Raw genomic sequence first — 17010 nt, 5'->3', positions numbered from 1 at the left:
AACATTTCTACAGGACAATTATCTGATGAAAAATGTAAACAGTAAGAAATGCTGGACTCACAAACCTTTGACTTAAAACAAAGTATTTTTCAGTCCGTTTTCTGACATTTCAGATGCGGTGATCAAGCTGTAACTGTTGTTTGTTAGTAACAGTTGATAAACAAGCATTGTTATATCAAGTAGCATAGTTCCCAATTTGGTAAAAACATCTTTAGTGTCAACCCAGATAAGGCATATTTTGGGTGCTGGCCTGATTGGGCATGTGACAGATCAGTCACCTATAGCCTGAACCTACCTCATGGTGGCCAGCAGGCACTAATTGTGCAGCCCTGGAATTTTTTTAAATACTTTCATAGATTTTGATTTCACAGGACTTACAGCACAGACATTACAGCAGTTTTTTTACATAGTCCTCCCTATACTTTTATTTGGCTGGGTGGTTGGAAGGAAGGAAGGAAAGAAGGTATTAAAATCATGAACAATTACATTTTCCCTACCCGTATATACAGGAGGAGGAGGCTCTGCTCAGTGAGATGGATGTTACTGGCCAGGCCTTTGAAGATATGCAGGAGCAAAACAGCCGACTGATGCAACAGCTGCGGGAAAAGGATGATGCCAATTTCAAACTGATGAGTGAGAGAATCAAATCCAATCAGATCTACAAGTTGCTGAGGGAGGAGAAGGAGGACCTGGCTGACCAGGTGCTCGCACTCAAAACCCAAGTGAGTGGAATGGGGACGGTGCACATCAAAAAAAGATCATTATTATCAGCCAACATTATTTGACCATTAGTGCCATAGTAAACATTTTACCAAAGATAAAACTTAATTATAAGTACAGGTAGAAACAAAAAAATTAAAAAACTGGACTGAATATTAAATAAACTAGAAGAATTATTGTGTAATTATACTAAATCGTTCTACAATCAATATCTATGACTAAAAATTGAATAAATATACTATATTACTGTTGGTTTACACGTAGAGCTGTCCCTGTCGAGATTCCATCATAATTTATTTCCTTGAAGAATCTGACTGAGAAGTAAACATGCAAATAGAAAGTGGGGGTAAGCATTTACATTGTCTATGTGTAATACCCCACGTGTTTAATCAGTTTAAACTCCTTAAAGTTAATTCTGGTTTGTTTGATATAGATGGTACAGGGCAGTATGAGCTTTCCAATGGTCTATATAGGCGGCCTGTAGCATATAGTGGTTAAGGTACATGACTTGATCCCTGGTGTAGTCACAATAAAATTTGCACAGCCGTTGGGCCCTTGAGCAAGGCACTTAACCCAGCATTGCTCCGGAGGAGGATTGTCTCCTGCTTAGTCTAATGAAATGTAAGTCGCTTTGGATAAAAAGCGTCAGCCAAATGTAATATAATGTAATGGCTATGGCATTGTATGGTCCAAATAAGGTAGGGATTTTTCACTCGAAAATGAATATGAAATAGTGATGATTATTAGAAATATATACATCTGAGTCCTTGCGCGGGGTGCACAAATTGTGTGGGATACGCCCCTACATACACGCTATGTGTAGATTGCTAGGATTGATGCATACAATATACATACATAATAATAATCGTCATGTGTCAGTCATAAAATTACTGTTATCTGAAATATCAAACCACAAATTTAGTATTTTGAAGGTACAATAGGTAATTTCGGACTCCTAATGGTCAAGAGAGGAATTGCAACAACAAACGACCTCAGACCACAACACTGTTTATGCTTCCCACAGTCTATGAATATAACACGTAATATAAAGCATTATTATACAGTTCAGTGCTCTCGTGCACTTTCGGAAGTGCAGTTTGGCTGTTTTGGAAAGTTGACACTGACAAACGCAAAAGAGCCTGCTGTCTTTTGGTAGTGTTCTCGTAAGAAAATGTTCGCCAAACAGGTGACTTTATGAAATGTGTGCTACACAACACTATTTTGTCTTTTTGAAGTTTTCACTTCAGCTAACCAACTATATTGTGAGCAAGTAAGTTATTTGGCTAGGTAGCTAGCTGGCTATATAACTAAGATATGATAGTCCACCACAAGCGATTCGACTGTAACTTATAGTTTGAGAGAAATAAAGGTTTAGCTAAACACGGATTATTGAACACGTAAAGAGATAAAAGGAACATGTAGCTGCCCAAATAGCACTCCAGACAAGGGATCACAGAAACTCTGTATACTATTGCTCATCTAGTTACCAACAATACCAGCTATTAGCTATTACTAGTTAGCTTCCTGAATTTACTAATATCCACCTGAAGCACACACGACTATGTTCGTATTGCCTATTTTCAATCAATGAGCTTGAATACTTGTACAGCTGTACAGTGTTTTGATACAGATTGACAGCCCAACAAATGTACACTTTGAAACCCGAATTTAAGGACTAAAAACACAGGCCGAGGGTGAGTCAACATGTCAGTGAGCCTTTTTCAATGATAGGAAGGGATTTACAATGGTCTTGTAACAATGTTTTAACACAAAAATCTTACCTATTATACCTTTAATTAATAATTAAAATAACCAATATTAATGAAAGCATTTATTAAACAGATGTATAAACACAGAACATAAATGGGGTGATAAGCTAATGGGAAGTTAGTATCGTGTGTGTGTGTGTGTGTGTGTGTGTGTGTGTGTGTGTGTGTGTGTGTGTGTGAGAGAGTGTGAGCGTGTGGCGCCATAAGCACATGATTTAGATTTAGTTTTATTACAGCTTTTTGTTGTTTGATTCTGTTTCTGGGTATGGGGAAAACATCTCTTTGGTTAAAGAATATTACTTTCGCAAGTTCCCCAAGCGCACCACGGTCTCAATAAACTGACCAGCTAGCCGACAATTAAAGAAAGTTTGGTTCAGACCTGAAAGAAAGGGGTTCACTGCTTTGTAGGATAACATTGCTAGTGTGTGGTTGGACTATCGCTGCTTGGACGTGCTTTTTTCCAAATACCTTATCGATGAAACACAAGACTATACAACTGTGTCAATATCTTGCAACTAAGCAAACAACTGATGTTACAGAAGCTCACAAAAATATAATTGTGCTTTCACGTTGACCTGAGTCCAAGGCACTCTGAATGATATGACAGAATTGGGCTACTTTAAAAACCCTTTATTGTAATGGCATGTCCAACAAGGAGTAAGGATTCAAAACCATGCTATTGCAGGGTTTTACTGTAGCCTATTAAATTGAGGAATCTGTATTTTTCTGGCATCTAAGGATATATGTATTTAATGATTTATGAGACCGTAATATGGCCTGCTTCTAACTTGATTTTAGGTTTTATTTTTATTTTTTTTATTTAAAACTGAATTGTGCGTGCCAACGGTTGGACTAATGAAATGGCAAGTAACACACAGCTTCTTCACATCATGTTAGGAGATTAAGTGATGTATGTATGTATCGGATTTTCCATTAAATATATGTTTTAATGACCAAGTAGCCTACATTTAAGAATAGTCTTATGTTCTAGTCTTATAACATTCAGTATAGCAATAACGAAACCAGTGCTTGAAGATTGTTGACCTCTCTTCCAAACAATGAGCTCATTTCTGCTGCTGAGTCTCATGCTCATTTTAATTGACTGCATCTATATATTTGGAGACACTTAAGGTACACCAGGAAACATTGCTTACATTTTGCTTCATAGATCTTTTGTAGCACCCTCTGATTCTGCACAGTTGTGATCAAGGAGTTTATGATTCAGGAAATGTATACTTTTGTGGCCTACCTGTTTGTAACGGTTTGCATTTCATTCAGAAATTAAGAAACTTCATTTTAGAATTTTTGTATTTGTAGCACTTTATTTTTACCTAAATCATTAAGATAAACTAAATTAAGTTTGTATTCTAAATACAAGTGTCCTGTTTCATTTAAGCCATTTTCCAACTTCTTGTGATGCTAAGCTCTTGAAACGTCTAAAATGTAAACACTGGTGCCAGATTGGTAGTCTGCATGAAGGTGTTAAGTTTGCTTGTTTTGACGAGTTGTGGCCTGCTTGCAGCTCATTGTTTTGTTTTTTGTTTTTTTTGGTACTTTTTAATTTAGTTAAAAAAAAAACATTTTCCATCTCAATAAATAACTTCAACGCAATTAAATTGCTAAAAATAAGATTGTATATTGTGCTCCACTATGTTTGTGAGAAACTGATATTACCCCTGTGCTGTGTTCATATCCCAGGTAGATGCCCAGCTGCTAGTGGTGCAGAAACTGGAGGAGAAGGAGGGGGTACTCCAGAGCTCTCTTTCTACATTGGAAAAAGAACTTGGGCTCCGAACACAAACACTGGAACTCAACAAGAGGAAGGTAAAATGAGCTGACACTGTGCTCATATGTTGAACTGGGTTTTAAAGTTAACTTTTATATATATATATATATATATATATATATATATATATATATGTTGGGTGCACTGGTATATTTGGTTTTATGTTGATTTGAATTTTAGAGTAATGCACTGTTTATTCTCAATGTGTGTTCAAGGATAAATGTAATTGTCAAGGAGGGGGAACTATGTGACTTTTGAGCCAAAGACTGGATTTATCTTCATTCATTGCTGCAAAGTGGCTAGGTCGACTTGTTTCACCTTACACATCGTGCTGGTCTCTTATTGTATGGTTTATAGCTTTTAGCTGTTAGATCCCAGCTTTTCTCAGTGGAATCACGGGACAATGCAGGAACTCACCCAAGTCAACAAGCACTTTACTAGAGAAAAATAGAAGGTTTTTGGATGTCATGCCTGCCACTGAAACAAAACATGTTTGCAGTACAGCAACCTTCAACACATGGTTGGCCTGGCTTAAATACCCTTGGTGTTAGGTCCTTTTCGCTCTCATACAGGATAACATCACAAGCTTATTATACATACTGAACTCATCATAGCATATTTGTGAAGCACCTTGACATCTTTGATTGTGCATACATTATCATTGCATATAGCCAAACAAAACTAGTAAAAATATCATCATATGGATGTGGTTTCCCTTAAAAGCCAGTTAGCCACCTTGTGACTTATCAGTCAGCTGTTTTGCTAAACATTGCAAATTCACACATTGCTCTCATGGCTAAACTTCCTGGGTTCAGATATCTTCATTTCATAGATACAGTGGTGTGAAAAAGTGTTTGCCCCCTTCCTGATTTCTTATTTTTTTGCATGTTTGTCACACTTAAATGTTTCAGATAATCAAACAAATTTAAATATTAGTCAAAGACAACACAAATATTAGTCAAAGACAACACAAGTAAACACAAAATGCAGTTTTTAAATGAAGGTTTTATATTATTCAGGGAGAAAAAAAATCCAAACCTACATGGCCCTGTGTTTAACCCCTGTTAAAACATAACTTAAAACATATCAAACCTGAGTTCAATTTCTCTAGCCACACCCAGGCCTGATTACTGCCACACCTGTTCTCAATCAAGAAATCACTTAAATAGGACCTGCCTGACAAAGTGAAGTAGACCAAATGATCCTCAAAAGCTAGACATCATGCCGAGATCTAAAGAAATTCAGGAACAAATGAGAAAGAAAGTAATTGAGATCTATCAATCTGGAAAAGGTTATAAAGCCATTTCTAAAGCTTTGGGACTCCAGCGAACCACAGTGAGAGCCATTATCCACAAATGGCGAAAACATGGAACAGTGGTGAACCTTCCCAGGAGTGGCCGGCCGAAAATTACCCCAAGAGCGCAGCGACGACTCATCCAAGAGGTCACAAAAGACCCTACAACAACATCCAAAGAACTGCAGGCCTCAACCATAAGAAAGAGACTGGGCAAAAATGGCCTGCATGGCAGAGTTCCAAGACAAAAACCACTGCTGAGCAAAAAGAACATTAAGGCTTGTCTCAATTTTGCCAGAAAACATCTTGATGATCCCCAAGACTTTTGGGAAAATACTCTGTGGTCTGACAAGACAAAAGTTGAACTTTTTGGAAGGTGTGTGTCCCATTACATCTGGCGTAAAAGTAACACAGCATTTCAGAAAAAGAACATCATACCAACAGTAAAATGTGGTGGTAGTGTGATGGTCTGGGGCTGTTTTGCTGCTTCAGGACCTGGAAGACTTGCTGTGATAAATGGAACCATGAATTCTGCTGTCTACCAAAAAATCCTGAAGGAGAATGTCCGGCCATCTGTTTGTGACCTCAAGCTGAAATGAACTTGGGTTCTGCAGCAGGACAATGATCCAAAACACACCAGCAAGTCCACCTCTGAATGGCTGAAGAAAAACAAAATGAAGACTTTGGAGTGGCCTAGTCAAAGTCCTGACCTGAATCCTATTGAGATGCTGTGGCATGACCTTAAAAAGGCGGTTCATACTCGAAAACCCTCCAATGTGGCTGAATTACAACAATTCTGCAAAGATGAGCGGGCCAAAATTCCTCCACAGCGCTGTAAGAGACTCATTGCAAGTTATCGCAAACGCTTGATTGCAGTTGTTGCTGCTAAGGGTGGCCCAACCAGTTATTAGGTTTAGGGCGCAATCACTTTTTCACGCAGGGCCGTGTAGGTTTGGATTTTTTTTCTCCCTTGATAATAAAAACCTTCATTTAAAAACTGCAATTTGTTTGATGATCTGAAACATTTAAGTGTGACAAACATGAAAAAAAATAAGAAATCAGGAAGGGGTGCAAACACTTTTTCACACCACTGTACATAGAGAAGTTATTTTCATTTCATTTTGAGGCAATATTGCAGAATTCTTCATCTTGTTGAACTGTGTGGTATGGTGAAAAGTGCTATTCTGTGCAAAAATCCCAGTGTTGTCCAAAACTGCAAGCAGTGTTTGTGTCCAGCACTCTTTCCTGTAAAATTGGTTTGATGGTCTTGGCCACCACCCATTCCCTGCCCCTCACCTCTCCTCAGGCTGTTGAGGCAGCACAGCTGGCAGAGGATCTGAAGGTGCAGTTGGAGCACATTCAAGCCAAACTTCGGGAGATCCAGGCCTCTGTGTCGGATAATCGCACAGCTCGCGAGAGGGAGAGCTTCAATTTGAAAAAGGCACAGGTACATATGGTCCAGATCCATACATGTATAACTCTTCATCCACTGGTTTTGGTTTTCCTTGGTTTGGAGGGGGGTGGGGGGTGAAAGGGGGGGGTCCAGTCCAGTCCACGTAATCCACCGGTTTGTGTATGCATCCATTAATTACTTTTCCATCTAGAATTATCACTGGTTTCTGTTGACTAGTTATTATTTATTAGACTTTCAGAAGTATAAAAATAAGTCTGTTTAAAAAAAAAAAAAGTCAGAAAGTGATAAAGATAAAAAAACTCCAATTAATTGATGCATTTTTGTATGCGTGCTTGTTACAGAATTGTGCAATGCTTCCTTCCAAGCAAGCTAGAGCAGACTGAAATACACTGTTGTTAGCAACAATGGCTAGCATTGGTGCATTTAATCACCACTACTTAAAGCTTAATTTAGCTACCCCTTACATTTTCTGCTTACAGCTTTAACACGTTTTTTAACTGTGATTGCAGTAGTAGTAGCTGCTAAATATATGGCTTGTGTGGAAAGCAACTACAGAATCATATTAGGCTGCGGGTTTCTTAGCTCAACCCTATCAGACTGTAGTCTGCAACACCAAGAATCATCTTGGGGATGTAGACGGGGTTGAAAATGGGGGCATAGACATTTTTGTGTGTAAACAGGAGTGATGCGAGGAAAGAAATCCTGTATAGCATGCCTTTAAAGAGGTGGAATGTTGAAGAGAAATGGTCAATATGCTTCCATGCTAGCTTGGATTCTGCTAAAAAGTGGATTGTACTCAACAGGCCTGTGAATGCCAAATATATCTAAATCAATGCGTTTACATTATTTGATTGCGCAAAAAAAAAACTAAAAACTTTTTTAACCCTGTGTCAACTGGGAAGATTGAAATATGTCCCCAGATGCAAGTGCAGACAGACAGAAAATGGGTAACTGACCACAGAATCCTGCCTAAAGAACAGGGAAACCAGCAACAACACATTCAAATTCCCCTGAAAAATACCCAGTCATGTTCATGTTGAATAATTATCAGATAATAATTATCAGATATTCATGCAATAACCTAGATTGATATCTTTTCATAAAATTATAACCTGTCTAACATTGTTATGTTTGAACGTCCATGCCTGCCAACAGCTATCCTATTAGGTATCATGCATATGCCAAGCCTAATTGTTTAGTTAAATGTAAAAAATATATAGTTAAAGCCTAATTAAATATGTCTAAAATTACAAACCGTTTGCATTGTCAATACTTGGGAGGGTACGTGAATGTTCTGGTTACTAGGCAACAAATGTCCCTTTGGATATTTGTGATGGCTGAGATGTAATAACTATAATAATGTTATTGGCCTAAAAATGAAGTTACGGTATTTCTGTGAAAACAAATGTGCATACTGATGGAAATTAGAATGTATAGAATGGTCAGATGCATGCAGTAAGACTATAGACCAGATGGAACATTGTCCTGTTCAAATTTTTATATTCAGTGGGCATATCCAAAGTTCACAATATGGCAAGCTAGTTTACTATATTGGCCCCATTACTATATTATAATCAGACAAGGAGAAGGCAGTGGGCACACTTAGCAGTGTTGATGGCTGACTTTGTCTGGACTAATGTATTGTATTTTGTAGTATTGTAGTAATGTATTTTGCACTTTGATTGGTGTACATTACAGAAATGCCATTAAGACAACATTAATCAATCATGACTTTCACTGGTGGGGACTTGGTGCCTCCCCTGCACTCTTTCACTTTCAGGAGGACCTGTCCAGGCTGCGTCGAAAGCTGGAGAAACAAAAGAAAGTGGAGGTGTACACAGATGCAGATGAAATTCTGCAGGAAGAGATCAATCAGTACAAGGTTAGAGTGTTTAGCATTACTTTAAATTACTATTTAAAGTAATGCTTATAAAGACTTTTGAAGAGTAAATGTTGGGTTTTTTGCCACCTAGCAATAATAGATTTTTCCTTGTTCTCAGGAGCATTATGGTTGCTCTAGTTGTCTCTCAGAGAACACATTTTTCATCAGAGATTCAAACAGTGTATTTGCTATCCCTCTTAGCATCCCTCTTAAGCAGGAGTGGTCAATCATGTGCCAAGAGGCATTTGTGATTAGTCGATTGGTATTATGCTTGCTGTACCAAAAATCTGACATGAGAGGGCGAGGGTGGCTACTTGCTCATCGCTGTAAGCCAATGATACAGCAAGTAATGAGTCAGTAGTAGTGAATGACGCGCCAAGAATGGCGAATGAGAGACTGTGTACACGGCTGGCCTTTCACACCTCTCCTAGGCTGGCAGCTCACTCTCTTACACCCCTTACAGACTTGACAACTTCATCTCACATCGTGTGAAGCCAAACCCAAACCCAAGAGCAAAGCGGAACTCATTGAGGCCATCGAGACATTATAGACTTACAAAATAACCAGCTCTTCAACAGATATATACACCATCTGTAGATTTTAATGCGTAAGAGGAGAGGGATGTGTTATGACACACTCAAAATAGTGAAGTGAGTTTTAGCGTTTTTCTAAATGTGCCTACAATGTGCCTTAATACATTTTCTTTTAACCTAGTCATGTGAAAAAATTTGGACACCCCGTTAAATATTCAGTTATTCATTAAGAAATTATCACTTATCGATGTCTAATCTTGTTTTTATTTATCTCTGGAAAAGAAAGTGATCTAATTGCAGGTAAACAACAAAAATTAACCTTGTTTTACTCATTAAACAAAAGACATCAACATAAATGCATATTCTAACTGAGGAAAAAGTTAGGACACCCTACCCCGTAATACCTAGTGTTACCCCCTTTGGCTGTAATAACGCTTCTTGTAACCATCTACCAGTCTCTGACATTGGTCTGAGGAAAGTTTGGCCCACTACTCAACACAGAATTCTTTAACCTGTGAGTTGTTTGAGGGGTTTCTTGCATGTACAGCCTGTTTCAAGTCACCCCACAGTATCTCAATGGGATTAAGATCTGGGCTTTGACTGAGCCATTCCAGGACTCTCCACTTCTTAGTTTTCAGCCAGTCCTTGGTGGATTTACTGGTATGTTTTGGGTAATTGTCATGTTGCAGGGTCCAGTTCCACTTCAGCTTTAATTTTCTTACAGATGGTCTCATGTTCCTCAAGCACCCGCTGGTACACTGTAGAATTCATGATAGATTCTATGATGGTGAGCTGGCCAGGTCCTGCTGCAGCAAAGCATCCCCAAACCATGACACTTCCACCTCCATGCTTCTCAGTTGGTATGAGGTTCTTTTCCTGGAACGCTGTATTTGGTGTGCGCCAAACATCGCCTCGGGATCCCCCAGGAGGAGCTAGAATGCGTTCCTGGGGAGAGGGACGCCTGGAATACCCGGCTTTGCCTACTGCCCCCGCGACCCGACTCCGGATAAGCGGGTGATGATGGATGGATGGATGGAAACATGTCCTCTGTTCTAGTGTCCAAATAATTCAATTTTAGACTCATCTGTCCAAAGAACATTATTCCAGAAGTCCTGGTCTTTGTCTATGTTCTATCTGGCAAACTTGAGTCTGGCCTTAATGTTTGTCTTGGAGAGTAAAGGTTTCCTCCTTACACACCTCCCATGAAAGTTAAACTTGTGCAGTCTCTTTCTGATTGTAGAGGCATGCACCTTCACATCAACAGTCGCCAGAGCCTGCTGTAGGTCCCGTGATGACATTTTAGGGGTTTTGGAGACTTCTTTTAGCATCTTGCGGTCTGCTCTCGGGGTGAACTTGCTTGGACGGCCAGACCTGGGCATGTTGTCAGTTGTTTTGAATGTCCTCCTCTTGTAGACTATTTTCCGGACAGTGGAATGGCTGATTTCAAAATCTTTTGAGATCTTTTTAAATCCCTCACCAGACTCATAAGCTGCTACAATCTTCTTTCTGAAGGCCTCAGACAGGTCTTTCGATCTCGCCATGGTGTTCACTCTCACGTCAACAGTCAGGAGCACACCAAACTAAATGTCGAAATGTTTAAATAGGGCAAGCCTCCTTCAAAATGCTGAGTAACAATGTTCTAATCATGTGCACCTGATGTGATACACCTGTGTGTGATTTCAGCCCTTTTAGGTGGGGAAAAAATGTGGGGGTGTCCTAATTTATTCCTCACCAGAAATTGAAAGTTTTAAAAAGGATTTTCTTCAGTTTTACTTGTTTAGTTATATTACTTGAATCTCTCAGTTTTGTTCAAATTAATATTAAATATCCATATGTCTAAAAATGTTTTTTAAAAGCATTTCCATAGGGTGTCCTAATTTTTTCACAACATTTTCAGACATTGGTATCCAGAAGGGTCTACTTGTGCCAAAAATAGCCCAATCAAATTTTCCATGGATCATATCTAATGGCCAAAAAAAACAGAGTACGAGTTGTAACAACCGACTGGATTTGGAATGACCCTAAATGGTTAATCACTGAAAACGTTCGATCCCTAACATGTTGAATTAAAGAACATTTCACATCCATAAATTTACCCCTCTAAGAAGTGTTAACTTTGGTATTAATCATAGCTTTCACAGATGAGGACAATGCAATTTTGTAGAATAGTATTACAGGTACAATAGGTAATTTTGGACTTGCAGCAAAGAGAGGAATTGCAGCAACAAACACCCTAAAACATCAACACTGTTTATCCCTCCCCTCACTCTGTATGAACGCGCTGATGTTGAATCTCGCCCACTTGCTCCAGGTTGTCGCACTGTTTTGGAAAGCTGAAAGCGACATGGCGACCGAGCCTGCCATCTGTTAGTAGCGCTCCAGTTAGAAAATGTTTGCATGTTGACTTTATTGTGCTACAAACACCCCCCCCCCCCCATCCCCACGCTTTTGGCTGTGCCACTTAGATCCAATTTTCAACCAGTGCGCTTGAATTATTGTACAGCTGTACAATGTTTTGATACACAATTTCGGTCCATCAACTGTATATTTTGAAATTGAAGGACTATAAACACAGGCAGAAGGTGAGCCTTTTTCAATCATAGGAAGCCATTTACAATGGTCTTGTAACAATGTTAACACAAATCTTAACTACTGTATCTTTAAGGAGACAAGTTTTTAAAAGTCCATGGGTTTAACATTGCAAAATGTATGTTGAGCTGTGTCAGTGTTTTGTCATTCCTGTTGAAAATGTAAAAACTGATCAATATTTGATGTCAATAACCTTCAATGTTTTAAGTGGAATTAATGATTGGGTGCTGCTTCTCTCTTTCAGGCCAAGCTGCGCTGCCCCTGTTGTAACACACGGGACAAGGAAACTGTGCTGACCAAGTGCTTTCATGTTTTCTGCTATGAATGTCTGAAGACACGCTACGACACTCGGCAGCGAAAATGCCCCAAGTGCAATGCTGCCTTTGGAGCCAATGATTTCCACCGGATTTACATCACTTAAATCAAATAGCAAAGAAGACCTTTATGGGGCGTAGTATCTTTTTTTTTTGTTACGAATATTGGCTGTGGAATCTGCATGTCCTTTAGGTACATTATTTTTGAATGTTATTTCTACCGTTTTTTTTTGTTTGTTTTTTACTGAAAGCTGCTATTGCCATATTGTACACTAAAAAAACTGTTATGTCCATCATTGTGCGATCAAATGAGCTCATTTTGTTCCTATAACAGAAATATTAGTGGTATCTGTCAGGTCAAATCTGGGGAGGATAAAAAACATTTTTCTGACTGAAGTTGTAGTCATCTCTATTTTATTAGCCAGTTACAATTATATTACAACATATTAGGCCTTCCAGTATGCGTCTCCACATTTATAGGGACACACGTCATTCTGGTATTCTGGATATGTACCTAAGTTTATGCCAACCTGCTGGCTTTACAATGGCCAGTATGGTTCAAAAGAGTGAAAACCACCTATTATCAAAGACCATGTCTGGATATGAGATGAGCTGATGTGGTTCATGCAGAAAATTCAGATGTATATTTGTTTTTTTTAAGTAGAGGACATATTACTTTCATTTTGTTCTTGCATTTTTCATTGCTGATCAGCTTTTTTTTTTTATAACAAATTAGCAGTAATGTGTGATTGACTGTTAGTTCAGAGCTGTGTAATAGTTAATTTTTTGCTTCTTGCTCATAAAATTAATTTGTTTAATGCATGTGATTTTGTCCTTTTAAAATAAAGGTAATTTCCTTTGTATGAAATCTATTTTTCTATATTAACTCTCCACCCAATATCACACTGTTAGCATGAATAACATTGACTGAAATTAGTGAAATTTACAAAAAAAAAATGTATGATGGTCATTTAATTCATTCTCATGTATAACATTTGGAGCATAAAGCATCCTTTTCAAAACACTTTTAAATGTTTCTGTATCAACAAGGAAACTTTCAGTGTACTTTCAGTGCAGTAAGAATTTTCTTCATATTGGCACTAAGTTGCAACTGTACCACCTGCAATTGCAGAAGACCTGGCTGAAGTGTGTCGTCTTTGGTAGGCAATTGTACCGTTTATTATCCATTACTGTGTGTGTCTTAGAGGTGTAGGGTCCTCACTCGAGGCGTACAAATTAAGGGATACGCTAGGATTGATACAAACGCTGTACGTAACGAACGTAACGCGCCAATTAACGTTTATGTAGCTGTATAACTGCAAAACGTAATCGATCTCAGAATTACTATTATCTGAAATATCTAACCACAAATTTGGAAATGTAATTAATTACATTTACGAATATGAATTGTTGAACATACAGATAATGATAAGATACTGAAAGTTCTTTGAAAGACTGATTTGACTTGGCTCTCATATTCATGTGACTCCAAAACAGACTCTGCATTTAATTAAAGAAATGTATTAAACAGACGTACAAACACAGAACATAGACAGGGTTGAGCTGACACCGTGAATCGGTATCCTGGGGAGATACGCAAAGCTGGGGTGTTCCTGTGTGCTGCGCGGTGTCGTCCGGTCCGTTCTGTCGCTGAAATATGCCCGCTGGTCCTTTTTTCGTGTGGAAAAGTTTGTTAGCTGCAGTTGGAAGTTTGCTGTAACTTTCTGTGTGGTCAGCTGAGGCAGCAGTTCGCGTGTCTGCGAGGTAAGCTATTTGTGTCTGAGGCCTAGCAGTGCGCAGTGGGGAACTCGACCTTTGTCGGAGTGTTGGTAGCAGGACGAGATGTAGCTAGCTGCGTGAAGTTGGCAAATGTTGCTGGCCACAATTGGAGACTTCTGGTTCGCATTTATCAAAATAAAAGTTTGGTGAATAAAATTATTTATGAACTGTAATTTTGTCAATTTTAATTGTTAAATTAATACAGTTGGATATGATTGTGATGTATTTGCAGAGAATATAAAATTGTGCACAAATTTAAATAAAAACTGTTTGGCACCTGTTGTTGCTGTCTGTCAGGTGTGGTATGGGCATGCATTGCCATAGACTGTCAGTTGCCACCCAACTCATTTGCATAGCTCATAACTCAAAAACTATAAATTGTTTCAAAATGAAAGGGGGTATACATTTGTTAGCTGGACCCTTATCTTTAATATTAAACAGTCCTTTCTGCAAAATCCTGTTCCGAGCAATTGTTGCTGTGTTTCTAGTGTGGGGAGGCCATACATTGCCATAGACTGTCAATTGCCACCCAACTCATTTGCATAGCTGATAACTCAAAAACTATGAATTGTTTCAAAATGAAAGGGGGTATACATTTGTTAGCTGGACCCATATCTTTAATATGAAACAGTCCTTTCTGCAAAATCCTGTTCCGAGCAATTGTTGCTGTGTTTCTAGTGTGGGGTGGCCATACGTTGCTATTGACTGTCAGTTGCCACCCAGCTCATTTGCATAGCTCATAACTCAAAAACTAGAAATTGTTTCAAAATGAAAGGGGGTATACATTTGTTAGCTGGACCCTTATCTTTAATATTCTACAGTCCTTTCTGCAAAATCCTGTTCCGAGCAATTGTTGCTGTGTTTCTAGTGTGGGGAGGCCATACGTTGCCATAGACTGTCAATTGCCACCCAGCTCATTTACATAGCTCATAACTCAAAAACTATAAATTGTTTCAAAATGAAAGGGGGTATACATTTGGAAACAAACCGAGGCCTTAATTGTAAGGAGGATTTGCTGTTGGGCTAATTCTAATGAGTATTTCATTTTAAGTTAAGTCATCTAGGACAACCTTTCGCATTTTACTTGGACTGCAATTTAACTGATTACTATCAAGTATTATACTTTTTGAAAACACAAACGTAAAGTCCACAGCTGCTCCCATCTAACTGACCTGGAAAGGAAGGACATTGGTGAGCATATTCAAAAACAAAATTTACTGGATGTAGTTTTCCTGTAATGCCAAAATACTGTAAAGATCAATAGAGTGAGAGACGGTCAAGAACTGCTAATAAAGATGAGTTGTGGTGCTTCAGTGAATCCATTAATATTGCTTTTAAAAATATTTTTCCCTCTAATATCCTGCAATGTTCCATTGTAATATGAATCATGGTCCAATGTAACAAATCTAAATTCACTGGAACAAGGACAAATTTAAATCTCCACCAATTTCTTTTTAAATTTGGTAAATTTGGCAAGACCTCAATTGTCTCGCAGTACAAACTATACAGTTCCTGGCTAACAAATGTAGAGTGGACTGCAAGAAATTTTTTTTTGGGTACTGTTCTGATTAAAAATGACAGGTATGTGTTTATAATGGAATCATTTAGCCAATTGTTTCCAGGAATTCACAGAAAAGACTGTAGAATATTAAAGATATGGGTAGCTAACAAATGTATACCCCCTTTCATTTTGAAACAATTTATAGTTTTTGAGTTATGAGCTATGCAAATGAGCTGGGTGGCAACTGACAGTCAATAGCAACGTATGGCCACCCCACACTAGAAACACAGCAACAATTGCTCGGAACAGGATTTCACAGAAAGGACTGTAGAATATTAAAGATGAGGGTCCAGCTAACAAATGTATACCCCCTTTCATTTTGAAACAATTTATAGTTTTTGAGTTATGAGCTATGCAAATGAGCTGGGTGGCAACTGACAGTCAATAGCAACGTATGGCCACCCCACACTAGAAACACAGCAACAATTGCTCGGAACAGGATTTTGCAGAAAGGACTGTAGAATATTAAAGATAAGGGTCCAGCTAACAAATGTATACTCCCTTTCATTTTGAAACAATTTATAGTTTTTGAGTTATGAGCTATGCAAATGAGCAGGATGGCAACTGACAGTTAATAGCAACGTATGGCCACCCCACACTAGAAACACAGCAACAATTGCTCGGAACAGGATTTTGCAGAAAGGACTGTAGAATATTAAAGATAAGGGTCCAGCTAACAAATGTATACCCCCTTTCATTTTGAAACAATTAATAGTTTTTGAGTTATGAGCTATGCAAATGAGCTGCTTGTGAATTGACAGTCAATAGCAACGTATGGCCACCCCACACTAGAAACACAGCAACAATTGCTCGGAACAGGATTTCACAGAAAGGACTATAGAATATTAAAGATATGGGTCCAGCTAACAAATGTATACCCCCTTTCATTTTGAAACAATTTCTAGTTTTTGAGTTATGAGCTATGCAAATGAGCTGCTTGTGAATTGACAGTCAATAGCAACGTATGGCCACCCCACACTAGAAACACAGCAACAATTGCTCGGAACAGGATTTCACAGAAAGGACTGTAGAATATTAAAGATATGGGTATATAGAGTAAATATATAACCCCTTTCATTTGGTAACAATTTATAGTTTTTGAGTTATAGGCTATGCAAATGAGCTGGTCGTGAATTGACAGTCAATGGCATTGCATGCCCTTACCACACTGTAAATACAGCAACAATTGCTCAGAACATGATTTTAGATAATAAATGTATCATTTAATATATATTATACATAGATTTAATGTATGCCCCTTCATATTTGGCAACATTTTTTTGCAAACAGTAAGCAGGTATGCAAATGAGCAGTTATTGAACCGACAGGGTCAAGCAATTTATTACATTACATTACATTATTGGCATTT

The 17010-nt window shown here is 38.4% G+C and overlaps 1 protein-coding gene across 2 annotated transcripts in view; it reads left to right on the top strand.

The window, feature by feature from the left end:
* LOC133115348 (E3 ubiquitin-protein ligase BRE1B-like) overlaps positions 1–13169 on the top strand; it is a 63803-nt gene extending 50634 nt beyond the window's left edge. For both annotated transcript variants that reach the window (XM_061225219.1, XM_061225225.1), the window contains 5 exons: positions 510–722; positions 4188–4313; positions 6876–7016; positions 8764–8865; positions 12232–13169. In XM_061225219.1, coding sequence (XP_061081203.1) covers positions 510–722; positions 4188–4313; positions 6876–7016; positions 8764–8865; positions 12232–12408 — 759 coding nt within the window. In that variant the 3' untranslated portion in view covers positions 12409–13169. The remainder of the gene's footprint in view (positions 1–509; positions 723–4187; positions 4314–6875; positions 7017–8763; positions 8866–12231) is intronic.
* Positions 13170–17010: the final 3841 nt, after the last annotated feature.

Source organism: Conger conger, chromosome 2 (assembly GCF_963514075.1).
Source record: "Conger conger chromosome 2, fConCon1.1, whole genome shotgun sequence".
NCBI classification, from domain to species: domain Eukaryota; kingdom Metazoa; phylum Chordata; class Actinopteri; order Anguilliformes; family Congridae; genus Conger; species Conger conger.
The sequence above is the reverse complement of the archived record's forward strand: the minus strand, read 5'-3'. Positions and strand labels throughout refer to the sequence as shown.